Genomic DNA, 16,539 nt, shown 5'->3' on the forward strand with positions numbered 1-16,539 from the left:
AAAAAAACATTGCAGGCCAGATAAGACGAAATGAAACTCGACCGATTGCAACCTTCTTTGAAGGCCGCAATCAGACCATTGTGAAGTGCACGAGTTAAGCTTGCCAAGGATTTTAAATCATTTCAAACACTAATCAGTTTAGAGGAACGATACAGAACGGCTGGGACGTCTTTCTGCTGTCCTAAAATTTTCGCGAGGCATCGCGTGAATATGGAGAGTGCACGCTCAGCTGAGGCACAACAGTGATGGCTATCAGCGTAAGCCTCTGCTTTGGAATATGCACCTGTACTTCGTCTCACCTTAGCATGGAATATTGTTAGTCACACAAGCTAATAACGCGAGCTAGCTGCTTTGGATGAAGCCTCAGTAACTGCACGAGCGCTCATGCAACGAGCGCTCCAGTCAAGGCGTTCAAGGCTAGCCGCTCGCGCTTGCACTGTCTTTGCAGTTAGTTCATGCTAAGGTGAGACGAAGTATAGGAAGTATTCACTGGCGGCCATAGCTGTGTGCAAGACTACTGAGCGCGTGCTGATGGCGAGCTTCCCGAGTTCTTTTGCAACGTGCATTCCGCACCCTCAAGATTGCCGGTCTTAGCAGCCTATTAATGTGAGCTTGTTCAGAGCATGCGCTCTAGACATCACCCATAAATATGGGGCCCAGTGAATACTCCTTATAGGCTGCATTGTACTCGAGCGGTGGCGGTAACATATGAAATCTACCCGCTTGTGTTCGAAACTCAGCATAATATAAAGGCAGCGCACTGGGACTGGAAGCAGAAAAACGGGGAGATGCTTCCCTTTTGTAGCCTCTTTACCATTGTCAGTTTGCACAACCTCGAGCGAGACGTGCGAGTCGGCGCGTGTAGGTGCCCCGAGAGGATTAAGTTTAATCCTCGTTTCATCAACGATGTCTTTGCCTATGACGTGCTTGAGGAGAGCGCTGATTAACGTCCCAGTCACGGTTCGCCGATAATTGTAGGCGATTTCGACTTCTTCTTCGACAATGTTTACGAAGCAAACATGCAACGCAGCTGTGTGTGATCATATGACCAGATAACACGAAACTGAGCAAGTTAACTCGAAATCAAGTCACATATTTCTCTAAAAGGACTGACTAAACTTCAGAAGCGTGGATTTTATATTAGTAATCAAAGATGGAGAAGTCTCTATGAAGCATGACACATTAAATACACTTGCTTTTTTCGAGATTTAAAGGAACGAGAAGTTGTTTCATTAAAGCTGAGAGCTGAAACGTAGTCCAACAACCTACAAGTTTTATCATGGCCGCCACCACGCTGCGCCGCGTGCCTTTCCCTTCTTCCCCCCCCCCCCCCCCCCCCCCCTTTGTCGACGGCACACCGAGACACCGGATTCACTGAGACAAGCGAGACGGCTGCAAGCCTTTTGGACTGGCGCACCAACGACGATAGATGGCAGCAGGCACCCCTCCCAATTCAAGGGAGAAAAACCCAAGCCATGCAGCGTCGCTTCCAGCCGTTCGAACGACGCAAAACCTGCCCACGCCAAAGGCCATCGTATTTCCGCCAGGTGAAACGTATTCCCCTAGTGAAGTATTTGACTTCGCCCGAAATTTGAACAGATATTGCAGTAGCTCCTTCCTTCCAATTATCAATTGATGATTTCTGACATGTCTCGCCGATTTTGTCTGGATGTTTTTATTTGTAGTAAGAAAACGGTAAACTAACATTGATGTTAGTTTTTTTTTTTTTTTTTTTTTGTTATTCAGAAGTAATTTGCATAAGTTAATTTCTCAAAAACTTGAATTGTACCCTTTAAGAAAATACACTCTCAGAAAAAAAGGTGTATTATTACACCCCTTGTCCCATATAATACACCCCAAAACTTCAATTCGACGTACAGCGCCCCATAATCGAACAGGCGGCCCTAAAGTTTACGAGGGGCTTGATAGCCGTGTGGTACAACTTATTAAGATAGCTGATGTACGTATTATTGATTACAAAAAAGATTATCGGAGTTTTCTTGGCCGTACTGCAAAAGCTCCGTCTTTTTCTTCTTTGCTCTTTGATACGTACTTTAGCAATTTAACAAGTTATATCGCACCGTTATCAAGCCCCTGGTAAAATTTGGTGCCGCCCGTTCGACTATAGGGCGCTGTACGTCGAAATGAAGTTTTGGGGTGTATTATATGGGACAAAAGGGTGTACGGTGATACCCTTTTTTTTTAGAGTGTAGATGAGATACATTGAGAAGTCGACAAATGAGGGACGGCGATTCGTGAAAATGGGAACTGCAAGCTCGCTTTAAGTTTGAAAGTCAACGATAGAGTAGGCTTGGCAATACATTACTTACCTCATTGATTCAGGTGTACCTAGGAAGTTCTTCATGACTGCAAATACAATAAGATTTCCCAGAAAAAGTTCCAACACTGTTGTTATTTTTGTTGTTTTTTCAGATGTTTACGAAAGGACGGTTCAACGTTTATTTTTTAATGCATGAAATGCTTTGCGAGCACAAAATGATTTATCACCACTAAGACGTGCCCATAATGTGAGAACCGATTTCACGGTGTTCGACTTATAGCCCACAAAACCTGCGGCGGAACCCTCGCAATTTTAGGACGCTATAGCTTCACTGTGTTTACCTATAGATACAAATTGAAAAAAAAAAAAAAATCTTTTTGAGGCTCGTACTCGTTCCTGACTGCCTAAAGAAATATTAAAACAATTAACGACCAGCATTCTTCGAAGCGGCTTAGCGTAAAAGTTACTAAAATGAATTATTTTCATTGCATTAGCGCGATTAAGACCAAGGTTGGGAACCTCCGTAACGTTTCCAAATACACAAAAAAGCTTTTACTGCACCTTGGATAGGATTTTGGAGGAAATAAAGGGTAGCAAACAGGTAGGCAAAAATGAATGAAACGAGTCGATCTCGAGTTCTTGTAGTAAAAGCCTAGCTCAATCTAAGTGACCTAGCTGTGCCGATGGTCTGTCCTGTTATTTGTTAGGACTGCTCCAGTGAAAGTGCCGTAAGACGACGCTTGGCCTGGTTTTCCTTCACAAGGTTCCGTTCAAAACGACATCATTTAAAACCCGATCGATACACAGACGTGTGTGACCACGCTGTGCGGGGCTACATCCGGATACTGCACCGCCATGGGTACCATAGTAACCAAGCGACGGAATGCTTCGTTGCTATAGGGTTCTTGCACGACACCGTGATGCAACGCTACTGTACCGGTTCGTAAATCTCACCGGAACCAGCCGGGATCCATGTTGGAGGCATTCGTCTCTGTTATGCTATATTCTGTGTGCTTTGGGGCCGTGTTCACACTGTAGCTTGTTCGCTACTCAAGGTTTGAAATGTCAGCACGCCGCAGTTAATTGTTCCAGCCGTAAAAGCCGGCGACAAAACGGAGCTACGGCCAGCAGTATAGTTTTTTCTTGAATCCCGGCAATCATTAGGACGCTCGAGCAATCGCTTCGCCGGCGTCATGAGTGGCTCCGACTGGTACGCGGACACGATCTCGAAAAGGCGGGTAAAGACAGGACCAAAGCAGAACCAAAACTCAGAACACGGCAAGTCCTGGGATCTAACATCTCCGGTTCGAGAGAAAGAACGAGAAAGAAAGCGACAAAAGAGTAGAAAAAGAAAGCAGACGAAGAGTTAGGCGTGGCTGCGCTGGCTGCGCTGCGTTGCGAAACTCCTATTCTATAAACCGTCGACGCCAACCTTGTTGCGTTTCGGTCCCCCAATATCTTAGGGGAACCCAAATGTTTGGGCCCCCTATTCTCCATGTCGGACATCTCATAGTCTTAAGATTATATGTTCCGCTATAAAAAAAGAACTTGTTGGCTCATTGAACTGCATAGTTGTAGGGCTTAAGCGTCCACGTCACATACAATATAGCAAAACTGCACAATTCTTGCTTTTACATATATATTTTTTTTTTTCTACGGTTACCCGGCGAGGGGATTAGCATTGATGAATCACATTGCCCGAGCAAGTCGCCAATCATTCGTCCACGTGCAACAGCCACACAGACGCCAACAGTCTACGCGAAGTCCCTTCAAGACAGTTGCTGATTTCAATTGCTTCCTAAGTTCTCACAATGATCCTCAAATTTACGAGATCTAAACCGACTTACCTCTCGGATGGTCCGACTGCGCAACTACGTTTTTTTCTTCTTTGAGCACCAGTAAGCTCTTGAGTGGGGAGAAATATTTCTAAATATATAACGTAAAAATTTTACCTTTGACGCTTATCACCACAAGAAATAATTGTATAGCCTTTGTCAAATTATGCAATACTTTTGTGATAAAATATATTTTTATTTACTTAATTATATCGGAGATGTAGTTAATAGCTCTTCAGAATGTCCTTATTTCTGGTTAGTTCAGATATACAAAAAAAAAATTATTTTTAATGTGAATATTGAGTTGGCGTTTGACAAATGGTTGTCGTGTCAAAAGTGACACTTATTAAGTGTCACAGCTCATTTAGCGGCTCTAGGTAGTGTCACTGAGCAAAGGTAAAGCTTTAAGCAAAGGCCGCCGCCAGCGCCGAATATTCCCCCCGCGGTTAGAGCGTAAACTAAATATGCGACAACGCGTCGTCCAATAAGCAAACCCGAACGTCACAATATTGGAAACGACATTTAAAGCGTGAAATAAAAGCGTTCAACCCCGCAACCAACGTTGCTCACAGCACGACCTCCAGTAACGTTGCTCGCAGCAGCACGACGACGACGACGACGTTGTGAGGATGCCGCACCGTGCGTCGGCTCAATCTAAGCACTTGGTCTGGGTACCTCGGAGGCGGCAGCTTTCTGCTTTGACTGGGCCACCTCCTTGGACCCTGATGCTTCGACCCCAACGAGCGACAGCACCATCATGCTCCTGGGGCTTCTTTGTGCAACAGTGCACCGATCGAACGGCAGGCTGCAGATTCCCTTGTCCCGCTGCTGACCCGCTTCAACGAAATGGGGACATCTTCAAAATGGACTGACATCCTCCGCAACAGCAACAATTCTGTTGTGACCGTGGGCGTCCGAGTGCGACCACATGGTCGCCAGGCAGAAGAACACAACCGCCCTGTGTGACAGCTCGTCAAAAAGTGCCTTTAATCGAAAATCAGCAACCGGAAGAAGCTTCGCTTCCGGTAAGCCCGCAGCACGACACATGTGGTGCCATCTATTGCCAGATGTCCTCACTACATCTCCCCTTCCAGCTCGAGGGAGCTTTACTTCGTGCTTTCACAAGTTCAGTCTTTGAGGAGGCTTGACTTGCCGCCCCGAACGTGTGACGCGTATACCCGGTGGGGGAGACTGCCGTGTAGAACTGGGCACCACCGCTGAATCGCCTGTTGGTCTTTCGGCTACAGGAACTGGCCCGTCTGAAGTTGCAGGCTGGGTACAAACTAAGTCGCTTGGCTGGCTGGGAGTACTGGGCGTAAACGGTACCAAGTGGCGACGGTTGCGCTGGACAACACCCCTTGGCGTCTCGACCACGTAGGAGCGCGGCCGCTTGGCCGGGCTCAACACCCTAGCAGCACATGGTATATCTTGTACCCACACCTCTTCCCCTGCTTCCAGAGGGCGCAGTGACTGGGCGGCGTGACGCCTGTTGAAGTCCTTGCGTTGATGGCTCTTCACGCTCTGGTCCCTGCTCTTGACGAGCTTTGGCGACGGCCACTTCGGCATCAGCGATGCAGGTAACCCTGGCAGCCTGGTCCGGAGACGACGACCCATGAGCAGCTCCGAAGGGCTGTAGCCGGTCACTCCGGGTGTGTCCCGGTACACCAGTAACGCCATGTGCGGATCCTCTGCCTTCACGAAGAGCTCCTTCAGTGTTCGAACCATGCGCTCTGCCTCGCCATTCGCTTGCGGGTACCTCGGACTGCTCGTACGGTGGGCGAACCCATACAAGGCTGCGAAAGAGGCAAATTCCGTTGACGAAAACTGCGGACCGTTATCAGAGACCACAGTCTCCGGAATCCCAAAGCGGGCAAAGGAACTCTTCATAGCCGCGATGACGGAGCTTGATGTTGTGGTCGCAAGACTGACCACCTCGGGGAAACGGGAATAGTAGTCAACCATGACCACGTAGTTGCGTCCTTGCAGCTCAAAGAGGTCAACCCCGATACGTTGCCATGGGCGATCGGGTGTAGGAGTCCCGAGAAGCGGCTCGCAGCGCTGAATTCTTGTTTGGGCACAACGTTCACACGTCCCCACCAGTTGCTCCAGCTCGCTGTTCAAGGTTGGCCACCACACCGAGTCGCGAGCCCTTGCCTTGCATCTTCCCACGCCTTGGTGGCCCTCGTGGAGTAATGTTAGCATCTCCTTCTGAAGAGTCTGAGGAACCACGATGCGACAGTCCTTCAGCAACAGGCCCTCGAAGGCTGTGATGTTGCCTCGCTCCTTCCAGAAAGCCCTAAGATGAACTGGAACGTTGGACACCTTCTTGGGCCACCCATCCTTGCAGAATCTGAGTAGGCCGGCACAGACTCCATCCTCTGCTTGGTGCTGGCGAAGGCGATCGAGGCGAGTGGATGCAAGACTTTCGATGTCCTTGAGCAGTGACCCAACGAAGAGCTCGACGGTGTCTGCTTTGGTGTCGGCAGCCTGTACAGGAGCTCGGGAAAGGGTGTCTGCTGTCGCAAGGAGGTGGCCCGGTACATAGAGTACATTGTATTGGTAGGCCATAAGCCGCATCCTCAGGCGCTGAATGCGAGGAGGCATAGTGTCCAGTTCCGCAGATCCCAACAGAGTGACGAGGGGTCGATGATCTGTTTCGACATCAAACCTGATGCCACGGACGAACTGGTCGAACCTTTCAACGGCCCATGTGACGGCCAGAGCCTCTTTCTCCGTCTGGCTATACCGGGTTTCTGTCGGTGTAAGAGATCGCGAAGCGTAGGCAACGGCACGACGCTCTCCCGATGGTTGGTCCTGTAGCAGAACGGCTCCCAGTCCATACGAACTTGCATCAGCCGACACTGTGGTATGGTACGAAGGGTCGTACTTGGCCATGCAGACCTTGGAGCTCAACATGCCCTTAAGACGATCAAAGGCAGACTGCTGACTGGGCCCCCAACACCATGCACTGTTCTTTTGGAGAAGAGCACGAATCGGCGTAGTCACGTCGGACAGGTGAGGAAGAAAACGGCCTACGTGATTAGCCATGCCGAGAAGTCTCCTGACACCACTGACGTCCGCTGGGGCCTCCAAGTTGACCAGAGCCTGGACCTTGTCTGGATCGGGGCTGATACCGTCTGCACTGACTGTGACTCCCAAGAACCTAACAGTGGACGCTGAAAAGACGCACTTGGCTCTGTTCAGTTTCACTCCGGCACTGCTGAGGCGACCCAACACTGTTGCAAGACGCCGGTCATGTTCCTCTTGGGTGCGTCCGAAAACCAAAATGTCGTCGATCATGTGGACGACTCCGTCGAGACCCTCCAGGATCCTCCCCATTTGACGTTGGAAATACTCCGGAGCGGAGCAAATTCCAAAAGGAAGGCGACAGAAGCAGTATCTGCCGAACGGGGTAATGAAGGTCGTGAGGAGCTGGCTTTCGGCAGATAGCTTAATCTGGTGAAAACTGGCTGTAGCGTCGAGCTTGGAAAAGATCCGTGCAGGACCCAGACGTCCCAGGATGTGCTCCACCGATGGGAGGACGTGACGCTCCCGCTGGACCACCTGGTTAAGGCGTGTGAGATCGACACAGATCCGGTAACCTCCAGAGGACTTGGGGACGACAACGATACCAGAACACCAGTCCGTCGGATCGTCGACTTTGCGGATCACACCGTCAGCTTCTAGCTTGTGGGATTTCCCTTGCTGCTACCCGTCTCGGAGAATGACACAGCACACCGGTTCAACAACACGTAAACATTTAATGACCGCTATCGCCTGCGCCGCGATCCCAACCGCCCCCGCGCATCCGCTGCGACGGCCTTTTATCAGCGGCGGAGCGCCGCTCGCGTGGCCAGTTGCCCTTGGCCCCCTCGTGGCCAAGATGACCACTTATGATTGTCGGAGGGGCAGCCTGGGCCAACCGCTTGGAATCGCCAGGTTGCCCACACATCTCCCCCCTTCCAAAAACGAAAACAGAGGACGTCTTTGATGGTCTTCGGGGGGGCCTTCCTTCTTGGTCAGCAAGGGTCTTTTCAGATGAGCGAGCACGGGTCCGACGTCAGTACTTCCGGACAGTACCGATGCAGCCCTGGGGGGTGGTCTGATGATGGGAGCTGCGTCGCCGCTGTCTGGCACGAGGAACTAGAAATTAAAAACAACATGAGGCCATGGCGCGGTAGGAAAAAGTAGCCGCGCACACGAAAGATGCCTGTCCCACTGTGCATGCGGGAGCGCGGACCATTTCTCTTCTCCCCCCCCCCCCCCCCCAAAACACCGAAGAGGGCCTGAAGATAATACGCTTAGAACTCGTGCTACTCCCGGTCGTCTTCACCGCCGTCTCAAGTTGTACCGCGGTAGAGACGGTGTGGAATCTTCCGAGAGGTGGTCCGGATAGTCGTCATCTGGAACCTGCGACACATCTACCTCCTCGGGTTCATAGAAAGCTTTTAGGTCGGCGACATGAATAGACCCGCACACTTCACCAGATTCACAATGCACCAGCTCATAAGACAGGTTGGAGAGCTTGCTACTAACACGGTAGGGGCCATCCCACCTCTTTGCTAAAGAGGCCGTGAAGCCTCTAGCAGCATCACTCAGCGGATGAGTTCGCCTCAGTACCAGATCTCCTACCTTGAACTGCAGATTTCGTCTCCCCTTGTTGTACTGGTTTGCCTGCTGCAGTCTCGAGACGTCGAGGCTCTCTCGAGCTTCACGCAGGTTCTCCGTGAAACGCTTCCGGAGATCTTCTGCGAACTGCGTGGTTGTGCGCTGTGTGCTTGCAGGATCTGTGCAAAGGAGGCCGTTTCCCAGGGGAAACACGAGCTGTTTTCCAAAGTTAAGTTGGGCCGGAGTAAAACCCGTGGACCGGTTGATTGTTGTGCGGGTAGCGAATGCCATTTCTGCTAATTTCGCGTCCCAGTCTTTGTGTCGCTCTGTATGCGATACAAGCATCTGCTTCAGGTTACGGTTCACTCTTTCCGTGATATTCGCCTGTGGATGGTATGGCGAAGTCCGTTTGTGCCGTATGCCTAGCGCCTTACACGCATCCACGAACACCTTGCTAACAAAATAAGAAGCGTTGTCTGTAATAAGCGTTGCGGCAAAGCCAAAGCGCGCGAACGTCTCGAGAAGACAGTCCCAGATTTTCTTAGAGTCTAGTTTGCGCAAAGGAAACATTTCGACCCATTTTGTGAAATGGTCGGTCACTACTAGCAAATACTGATTGCCGCGTGGACTACGGGGAAAGGGACCGACAACGTCGCAGGCAACACACTCCCAGGGGTACTTGCTTTCGACCGACTGCATTAAACCTGGTGGTTGGCCACCTCGGGGTTTTGCCTTCTGACAAACCGGGCAGCTACGAGCGTACCTCATCACATCCTGCCTCATACCTGGCCACGTTGCAATTTGGGACAACTTTTCGTAAGTTTTGCTCCCACTGCTGTGGCCTGCCAAGGCGGGATCATGCATATATCTTATAAATGACTTACGCAGTTTACGTGGTATTACAGACCGGAATGGCGGGCCGCTGGACCCATCGTCCGCCTGGGGGATGTATCGCAGCAGGATGCCGTCGCTGCTGAGCAGGTATGAGTCCAAGTCTCTGGGATTCCCAGCGTCGGCTGAGTTTTCTTCTGCCAGCTGGTGCATCACCTTCTGACAAAGTCCATCGGACAGCTGGGCCGCTCGGAGCTCCTCTCTGCTCACCAGGGTTCCCCACCGCGACTCTGGTGTGATGGGCGCCGCATTGGCTAGTGCCACCAAGTCGGGATCCACCTGCATTTCCTGCCCGAGAAGTGGAGCACGGGACAACGCATCTGCAACGTGGTTAGCCACTCCACGCTTGTACTCGATTGTGTATTTGTAGCGCTGGAGCGAAAGGGCCCATCGAGCGAGTCGTCCTGCAGGGTTTTGAAGCCCTTTGAGCCACGAGAGAGCCATGTGGTCGGTTTGAATGCTAAACGAAGCGCCGTCAAGGTACATGTCAAACTTCTTAAGCGCAAAAATAATTGCCAGGCACTCTTTTTCGGTCGTTGAGTAGTTTCGCTCCGCTCCGGTTAACGTATGACTGGCGAAAGCTACGGGACGAAGAACGCTGTCATGTTCCTGCAGAAGGACTGCTCCTAATCCGTAATCGCTTGCGTCAGTCTGCAAGACGAACGGACGATTCAAGTCGGGCAGGTTTAAACACGCGTTTTCAGTCACAGCCCTTGAAAGACACGCGAATGCGGTTTGCTGCTCTTGCCCCCAGCACCATTTCGTTTTTTTGCGGAGCAATCGGTTCAGGGGTTCAGTTATCTCAGCGCATTGCGGAATAAAATCTCTATAAAACGCAATCATCCCGAGATATCTTTGTAGGCTTTTGACGTCATAAGGGGGTGGGTACTCCGTTATTGCGCGCAGCTTATCTTCATTCGGCCGCAGCGTTCCGTTATCCACAACAGATCCGAGAAGGTTGATTACAGGCGATGCCAACTGGACTTTATCTGGATGAATCGTAAGGCCGGCTTGACGCATTCGTTCGAGTATGATCTGAAGGTGCACGAGATGCTCCTCGAATGTTCGTGAAAAGACCACTACGTCATCCATGTACGCCATCGCAAACTCGTACTTCGCGTCACCGAGGACAACGTCCATTAGGCGTTGAAAGCTGGCGGGAGAGTTGGACAAACCAAAGGGAAGGCGAGTGAATTCGAACAACCCCCTATGGCAAATGAATGCGGTCTTCTTTACATCAGCCGGATGAACTTCGATTTGAAGAAATCCGCGGCTGCAATCGAGGGTTGTGAAAACAGTCGCGTTTCCAAGGGCATACATTACTGAGGAAATACTAGGAAACGGGTAACTGTCTCTGACTGACACTTCATTTAGGCGCCTGTAATCAACACAAAGCCTTGCTGTGCCGTCCTTCTTTGGAGCAAGGACTACCGGGGAAGCCCACGGGCTTTTTGACTGACGTACTGCGCCTGTGTCGATCATTTCCAATAGCGCCGCATCAAGAAGTTCGCGCTTGTGAGCACTTATGGGTCTCGGATTGCACCTCCGGGGAGGTGCATCCTTGGTTTCGATGCGGTGCTGTAGGAGATCGGTTTTCCCAGGTCTTTCCGTGAACATCGGCGAGAAGGGTTCCAGCAGTTGCTGGAGCTGCTTCTGTTTGTCTTCACCGGAACACTTTTGCACGGCTTTGAGCACGCTGTCTGGAAGTAAAGGCATCTGCCCGGCAAAGTTTAACGGGAACGCTTGGCCGCGAATACAATCCTGCCGTCTGGTAAACGGCGTTAATTTCGTTTCGCCACCCAACCAATATCCAGCCTGGGCAAAGTCGAGCGAAACCCGCTCCGCTGCAATAAAATCTCTACCAAGGATCATGGGCACCGGCAGTTCTGGGAGGTATACGAACCGTTGTCTTCGTTTTCTACCATGAAAGGAAATTCGTAACCTGACTGCGCCGGCAGCAGGCAGTACGGACCCCGATGCTACTTGCAATTTCACGTTTGCTGACCGAAGATGTATCTTTCTCTTGTTACATTCCGCAAATACTGCATCCCCAATAAGCGATATGTTTGCTCCAGTATCTAAAAGAGCGGCTACTGGCATACCTAGTACATTCACAGTCATACGAGGTTCAAGAGACTTGGGTGTAGATTCGATTCTACTCACAGCTGGGATGAGCAATGTCGGTTCCTCGTTTATTGAGGTTGTTCCTACCCCCGTCGGCTGGTGCGAGTCCATTAGCGGCCGGCCATCCAGAGCGACCATCCTTGGTGTTGAGAACTTCAAAGCGGCTCTGACGCTGGGGATCGTGCCGGCCTTTGGCTGAAAGGGAATCGCATTAGGGTCCAACTCAAATGCAGTTGCTTCGGGTAGCGTAGGACCGGGAACAGTGGAAGCTGTACGCCCGGGGATCAGTGCAAAGGCAGACGCGCCGGGAGTCTCATGACCGAGAATTTTGTGAGCTGGCCGCCCGGGTGTCACTGCAACAGCAGGCACGCCGGGAGTCTCAAGACCGCGAACGGTGTGAGCTGGGCGCCCGGGTGTCGGTGTGAAAGCCGACACGCCGGGAGTCTCACGGCGAAGAGTGTTATGAGCTAGCCGCCCGGATGTCTGTGCAAAAGGAGACACGCCGGGAGTCTCAAGACCGCGAACGGTGTGAGCTGGGCGCCCAGGTGTCGGTGTGAAAGCCGACACGCCGGGAGTCTCATGACGGAGAATGTTGTGAGCTGGCCGCCCGGGTGTCACTGCAACAGCAGGCACGCCGGGAGTCTCAAGACCGCGAACGGTGTGAGCTGGGCGCCCGGGTGTCGGTGTGAAAGCCGACACGCCGGGAGTCTCACGGCGAGAAGTGTTATGAGCTAGCCGCCCGGGGGTCTGTGCAAAAGTAGACACGCCGGGAGTCTCACGGCGAGAAGTGTTATGAGCTAGCCGCCCGGGGGTCTGTGCAAAAGTAGACACGCCGGGAGTCTCAAGACCGCGAACGGTGTGAGCTGGGCGCCCGGGTGTCGGTGTGAAAGCCGACACGCCGGGAGTCTCACGGCGAGAAGTGTTATGAGCTAGCCGCCCGGGGGTCTGTGCAAAAGTAGACACGCAGGGAGTCTCAAGACCGCGAACGGTGTGAGCTGGGCGCCCGGGTGTCGGTGTGAAAGCCGACACGCCGGGAGTCTCATGACGGAGAGTGTTGTGAGCTGGCCGCCCGGGTGTCACTGCAACAGCAGGCACGCCGGGAGTCTCAAGACCGCGAACGGTGTGAGCTGGGCGCCCGGGTGTCGGTGTGAAAGCCGACACGCCGGGAGTCTCACGACGAAGAGTGGAAGTGTTATGAGCTGGCCGCCCGGTTGTCGATGCGAGAGCAGACACGCCGGGAGTCTCAAGACCGCGAACGGTGTGAGCTGGGCGCCCGGGTGTCGGTGTGAAAGCCGACACGCCGGGAGTCTCATGACGGGGAGTGTTGTGAGCTGGCCGCCCGGGTGTCACTGCAACAGCAGGCACGCCGGGAGTCTCAAGACCGCGAACGGTGTGAGCTGGGCGCCCGGGTGTCGGTGTGAAAGCCGACACGCCGGGAGTCTCACGACGAAGAGTGAAAGTGTTATGAGCTGGCCGCCCGGTTGTCGATGCGAGAGCAGACACGCCGGGAGTCTCAAGACCGCGAACGGTGTGAGCTGGGCGCCCGGTTGTCGACGCGAACGCGGACACGCCGGGAGTCTCATGACGGAAAGTGTTGTGAGCTGGCCGCCCGGTTGTCGATGCGAGAGCAGACACGCCGGGAGTCTCAACACCGCGAACGGTGTGAGCTGGGCGCCCGGGTGTCCATGGAAAATCGGACACGCCGGGAGTCTCACAACGAGGAGTGTTATGAGGAAGAAAAAGTGATGGAGGGCCACCGAGGGTCGATAGAAAAGCGTCAGTCCCCGGAGCCCGTGTGAGCCTCCGGGAGGCCCGGAGGCGGCTGCGGCGACTCGATCTCGTGGATTGTGTTTTTGACGCGGCCGGCGGAGAGTAGAAATTTCTTACCACCGCCGGCCGTAGCCGTTTCCCTGTGTCTGAGGCGGCCGCTGCCGTTCGCTGCAGTCCCGGTGTATGTGTCCTGGCTGGTCGCATCGAAAACAACGGGGCGTGACCCGCCCGTCGGCTTCGTGCGGTGTCCCGCTCTCTTTTGCCTCTCCCGAGCTCCGCGTTACCGGTCCAGAGGACAAGAACTCATCTTGACCAATGGAGGGGCTGTAGCGTTGTGATTGCGTGCCTTCGTAACCGCTGCACCTCCGTGATTCGTATGCACGAGGATCTAGGGTTCGTGATTCGTATGCACAAGGATCTGGGGTTCGGGGGACGGGCGCCTGATTGGAATCGTCTTGTTCTCTCTCGACTCTATGTGCACGTGCGTTTCCAGACCACGCAAATGATGGTTCCAGAGTCATGTTCTGCGGTGGAGGGGGTCGGTATCTTAGTTCCGCGAGGATGTCGGCCTGGATGGTGATTGCCTCCCGTGCCATCTCGTCTAAATTCGTGAAGGTACGTCCCCTGAGATGGGGATGGAAACGCGGGTGGCTTTGGCGGATGGCGCGTTGTACTTTCTCCGCGTCCGGTGCCGCGGCGTCGGCGATATCGTACAGGCCCTGGAGAGCCCTTACAAACTCAATAAGTGACTCTTCCGGGTGCTGTGTGCGCGCGCGCAGCTCGTCCTTTATCCGCACGCTGTAATCCGGAGGCAGGAACTCCATCCTAAATCGTGCCTCAAAATCTGACATACTTGTGAATTTAGTTTGTCTTTGCCTCCACAGTGCTGCACTGTCTGTCAGTGCAACCGGCAAAAGGCGGGTGAGGATGGATTCGTCGTCAATTCCCGACGCAGCTTGGTAGTCCCGCAGTTCTGAGACGAACATCGCAACTGACTTTCTATCTGCGTACCCCGAAAAAACCGGAACGCTAAGCGAGAGCCTTAGGAAGTCCCTGGGGGGCGTACTTTCAGCAGGAGTGGGTCTTGAGCGCATCATCTGCTCTCATTGTATGTTAAGAAGCATGGTCATGGCCACTCTTAGTTCTGCCAGACCACCCTCTAATGATGCGTCTACCGGGACTGAGACTGCAGGCTTAGCGTCTGGTTTTATGTCACTGGCGGCGTTATCCGCGAGTGCACCGAGCGTCAAAAGGTCGTCCTCACTCACGTTTCTGTCGGCGTCCTCTGTAGACGGCATCATGTTGTAGTGGAGACTTGCGCAGTTCGATGAACGTGGGCTTCCGAAGAAACGCCCCCTCAACTTTGGGCAAACTCAGGAACGCAAAATTGACTATGTAAAACGTAAGAACGAACCCAGTTTGCTGCCATCCTCCCAGACGAGCAGCATATCACGTCTGGGCGCCAGTGTGGGATTTCCCTTGCTGCTACCCGTCTCGGAGAATGACACAGCACACCGGTTCAACAACACGTAAACATTTAATGACCGCTATCGCCTGCGCCGCGATCCCAACCGCCCCCGCGCATCCGCTGCGACGGCCTTTTATCAGCGGCGGAGCGCCGCTCGCGTGGCCAGTTGCCCTTGGCCCCCTCGTGGCCAAGATGACCACTTATGATTGTCGGAGGGGCAGCCTGGGCCAACCGCTTGGAATCGCCAGGTTGCCCACAAGCTTATCCAGTTCTTCGCGGACAATGTTATGAAGGGGAATCGGAATGCGGCGAGGAACGCTGAGGGAGAACGGCTGTGCTCCTGGCTGGAGTCGAATCACATACTCGTCCTTCAGCTCACCCAACCCTTCGAAGATGTCGCTGTGAAGAGGGCTCTGCTGGTTGAGACTGGAGAGGGCGTCAACGAACTTCGCCACACCCAGCTTCTGGATGGCAGGAAACCCCAAAAGAGGCGGGTCTTGCGACGGCAGGACGTAAACCCGCTCGACTACCGACTTGCCTTTCCAAGTCAATGTGGCTTGGAAGGTACCGAGAACTGTCAATGGGTGATTGCCCGGTCCAGTGAGTTGCCCTTCAGGCTCTTGGAGACTGCGAGGTGCTCCGGGAAAAGTGCTTGGCACCACCGTGACTTCGGCTCCGGAGTCCACTTTGAAGTCGACGTCGTACCCGTTGACGGCGACCTTGACAAACTTCGCTCGGCCCGCGGTCGAAACGGCATGTAGATGAACAGTGCTCAAACTTCGTTTCCGCTTCTCGCAGACATCTTCGAAGTGACCCAGGCGTCGACAGTAGTGACACTTGGCTTGTCTAGCCGGGCACTCGTTACGGGGGTGCGCTTGACGGCCGCAGAATCTGCAGTTCTTGCTGCCTTCTCTCGGCGACGACGCCGAGTCTCGCTTGGGAGACGTCTTGGGGGCCGGTTTCCTTCCTTTCTTCACACGTGCTTCATCCAGCTTGAGCTGCTCCGGTGCGACGGCAGCTGTCTCGTCCCGAAAAACGGTCGCCCGCGCCTTGACGGCGTCTTCGTGGATGCGTGCTTGTAGCCGGGCCTCGGCCATGGTGAGGGTCGGACAGCGGCAGAGCTTGTCGGAGAGTCTCGAGTCGAGAAGTCCTACGACGAAGCGGTCTCTAACGAGCCTGTCCTCGACCTCTGCGGACGGATAGTTGCACTTGCGGACGAGTGCTCGAAGGGCAGTGTAAAAACTGTCGACGGTTTCCCCTCGTTCCTGGACCCGCCGGTGAAAAAGCACGCTCTCGTACACTTCGTTCGGTGGATGCACGAAGTGCGCCTTGAACTTGTCTGTTACCGCAGCGAACGACCGCCATTCCTCTGCGGTGAGGCCTAACGTCTCAAGAACACGCCGCGCCTCTTCGGATCCCATAGTGTACAGTAACGTCCGCACCTGAACTTCGTCCGACGCTTGGTAGAGGCCTGACGCAAAGCTGAAGTCTTCGAATTGTAGAAACCATTGCGGCCACTTGTCGGGGTTTGCGAAGTCGAATTTGGGCGGTGGAACCAAGCT

The 16,539-nt window shown here is 53.3% G+C and overlaps 2 protein-coding genes across 2 annotated transcripts; both read right to left on the minus strand.

Moving 5' to 3' along the window:
• Nucleotides 1-7,860: 7,860 nt before the first annotated feature.
• LOC121045989 lies at nt 7,861-10,380 on the minus strand. The gene is made up of 3 exons (XM_040499528.1): nt 9,609-10,380; nt 8,749-8,903; nt 7,861-8,259 (listed from the first exon to the last, which is right to left on the minus strand). Exons 1-3 carry the CDS (start codon nt 10,099-10,101, stop codon nt 8,008-8,010), a joined length of 900 nt encoding a protein of 299 aa, XP_040355462.1. The 5' UTR covers nt 10,102-10,380; the 3' UTR covers nt 7,861-8,007.
• A 4,858-nt stretch (nt 10,381-15,238) lies between these two features.
• Nucleotides 15,239-16,074, minus strand: LOC120837328 (uncharacterized protein K02A2.6-like). The gene is made up of 2 exons (XM_040499526.1): nt 15,341-16,074; nt 15,239-15,248 (listed from the first exon to the last, which is right to left on the minus strand). Exons 1-2 carry the CDS (start codon nt 16,072-16,074, stop codon nt 15,239-15,241), a joined length of 744 nt encoding a protein of 247 aa, XP_040355460.1.
• Between the last annotated feature and the right edge of the window lie 465 nt (nt 16,075-16,539).

The sequence above is a fragment of the Ixodes scapularis genome, unplaced genomic scaffold (genome assembly GCF_016920785.2).
Source record: "Ixodes scapularis isolate PalLabHiFi unplaced genomic scaffold, ASM1692078v2 PGA_scaffold6__148_contigs__length_123643588, whole genome shotgun sequence".
In the NCBI taxonomy this organism is placed as follows: domain Eukaryota; kingdom Metazoa; phylum Arthropoda; class Arachnida; order Ixodida; family Ixodidae; genus Ixodes; species Ixodes scapularis.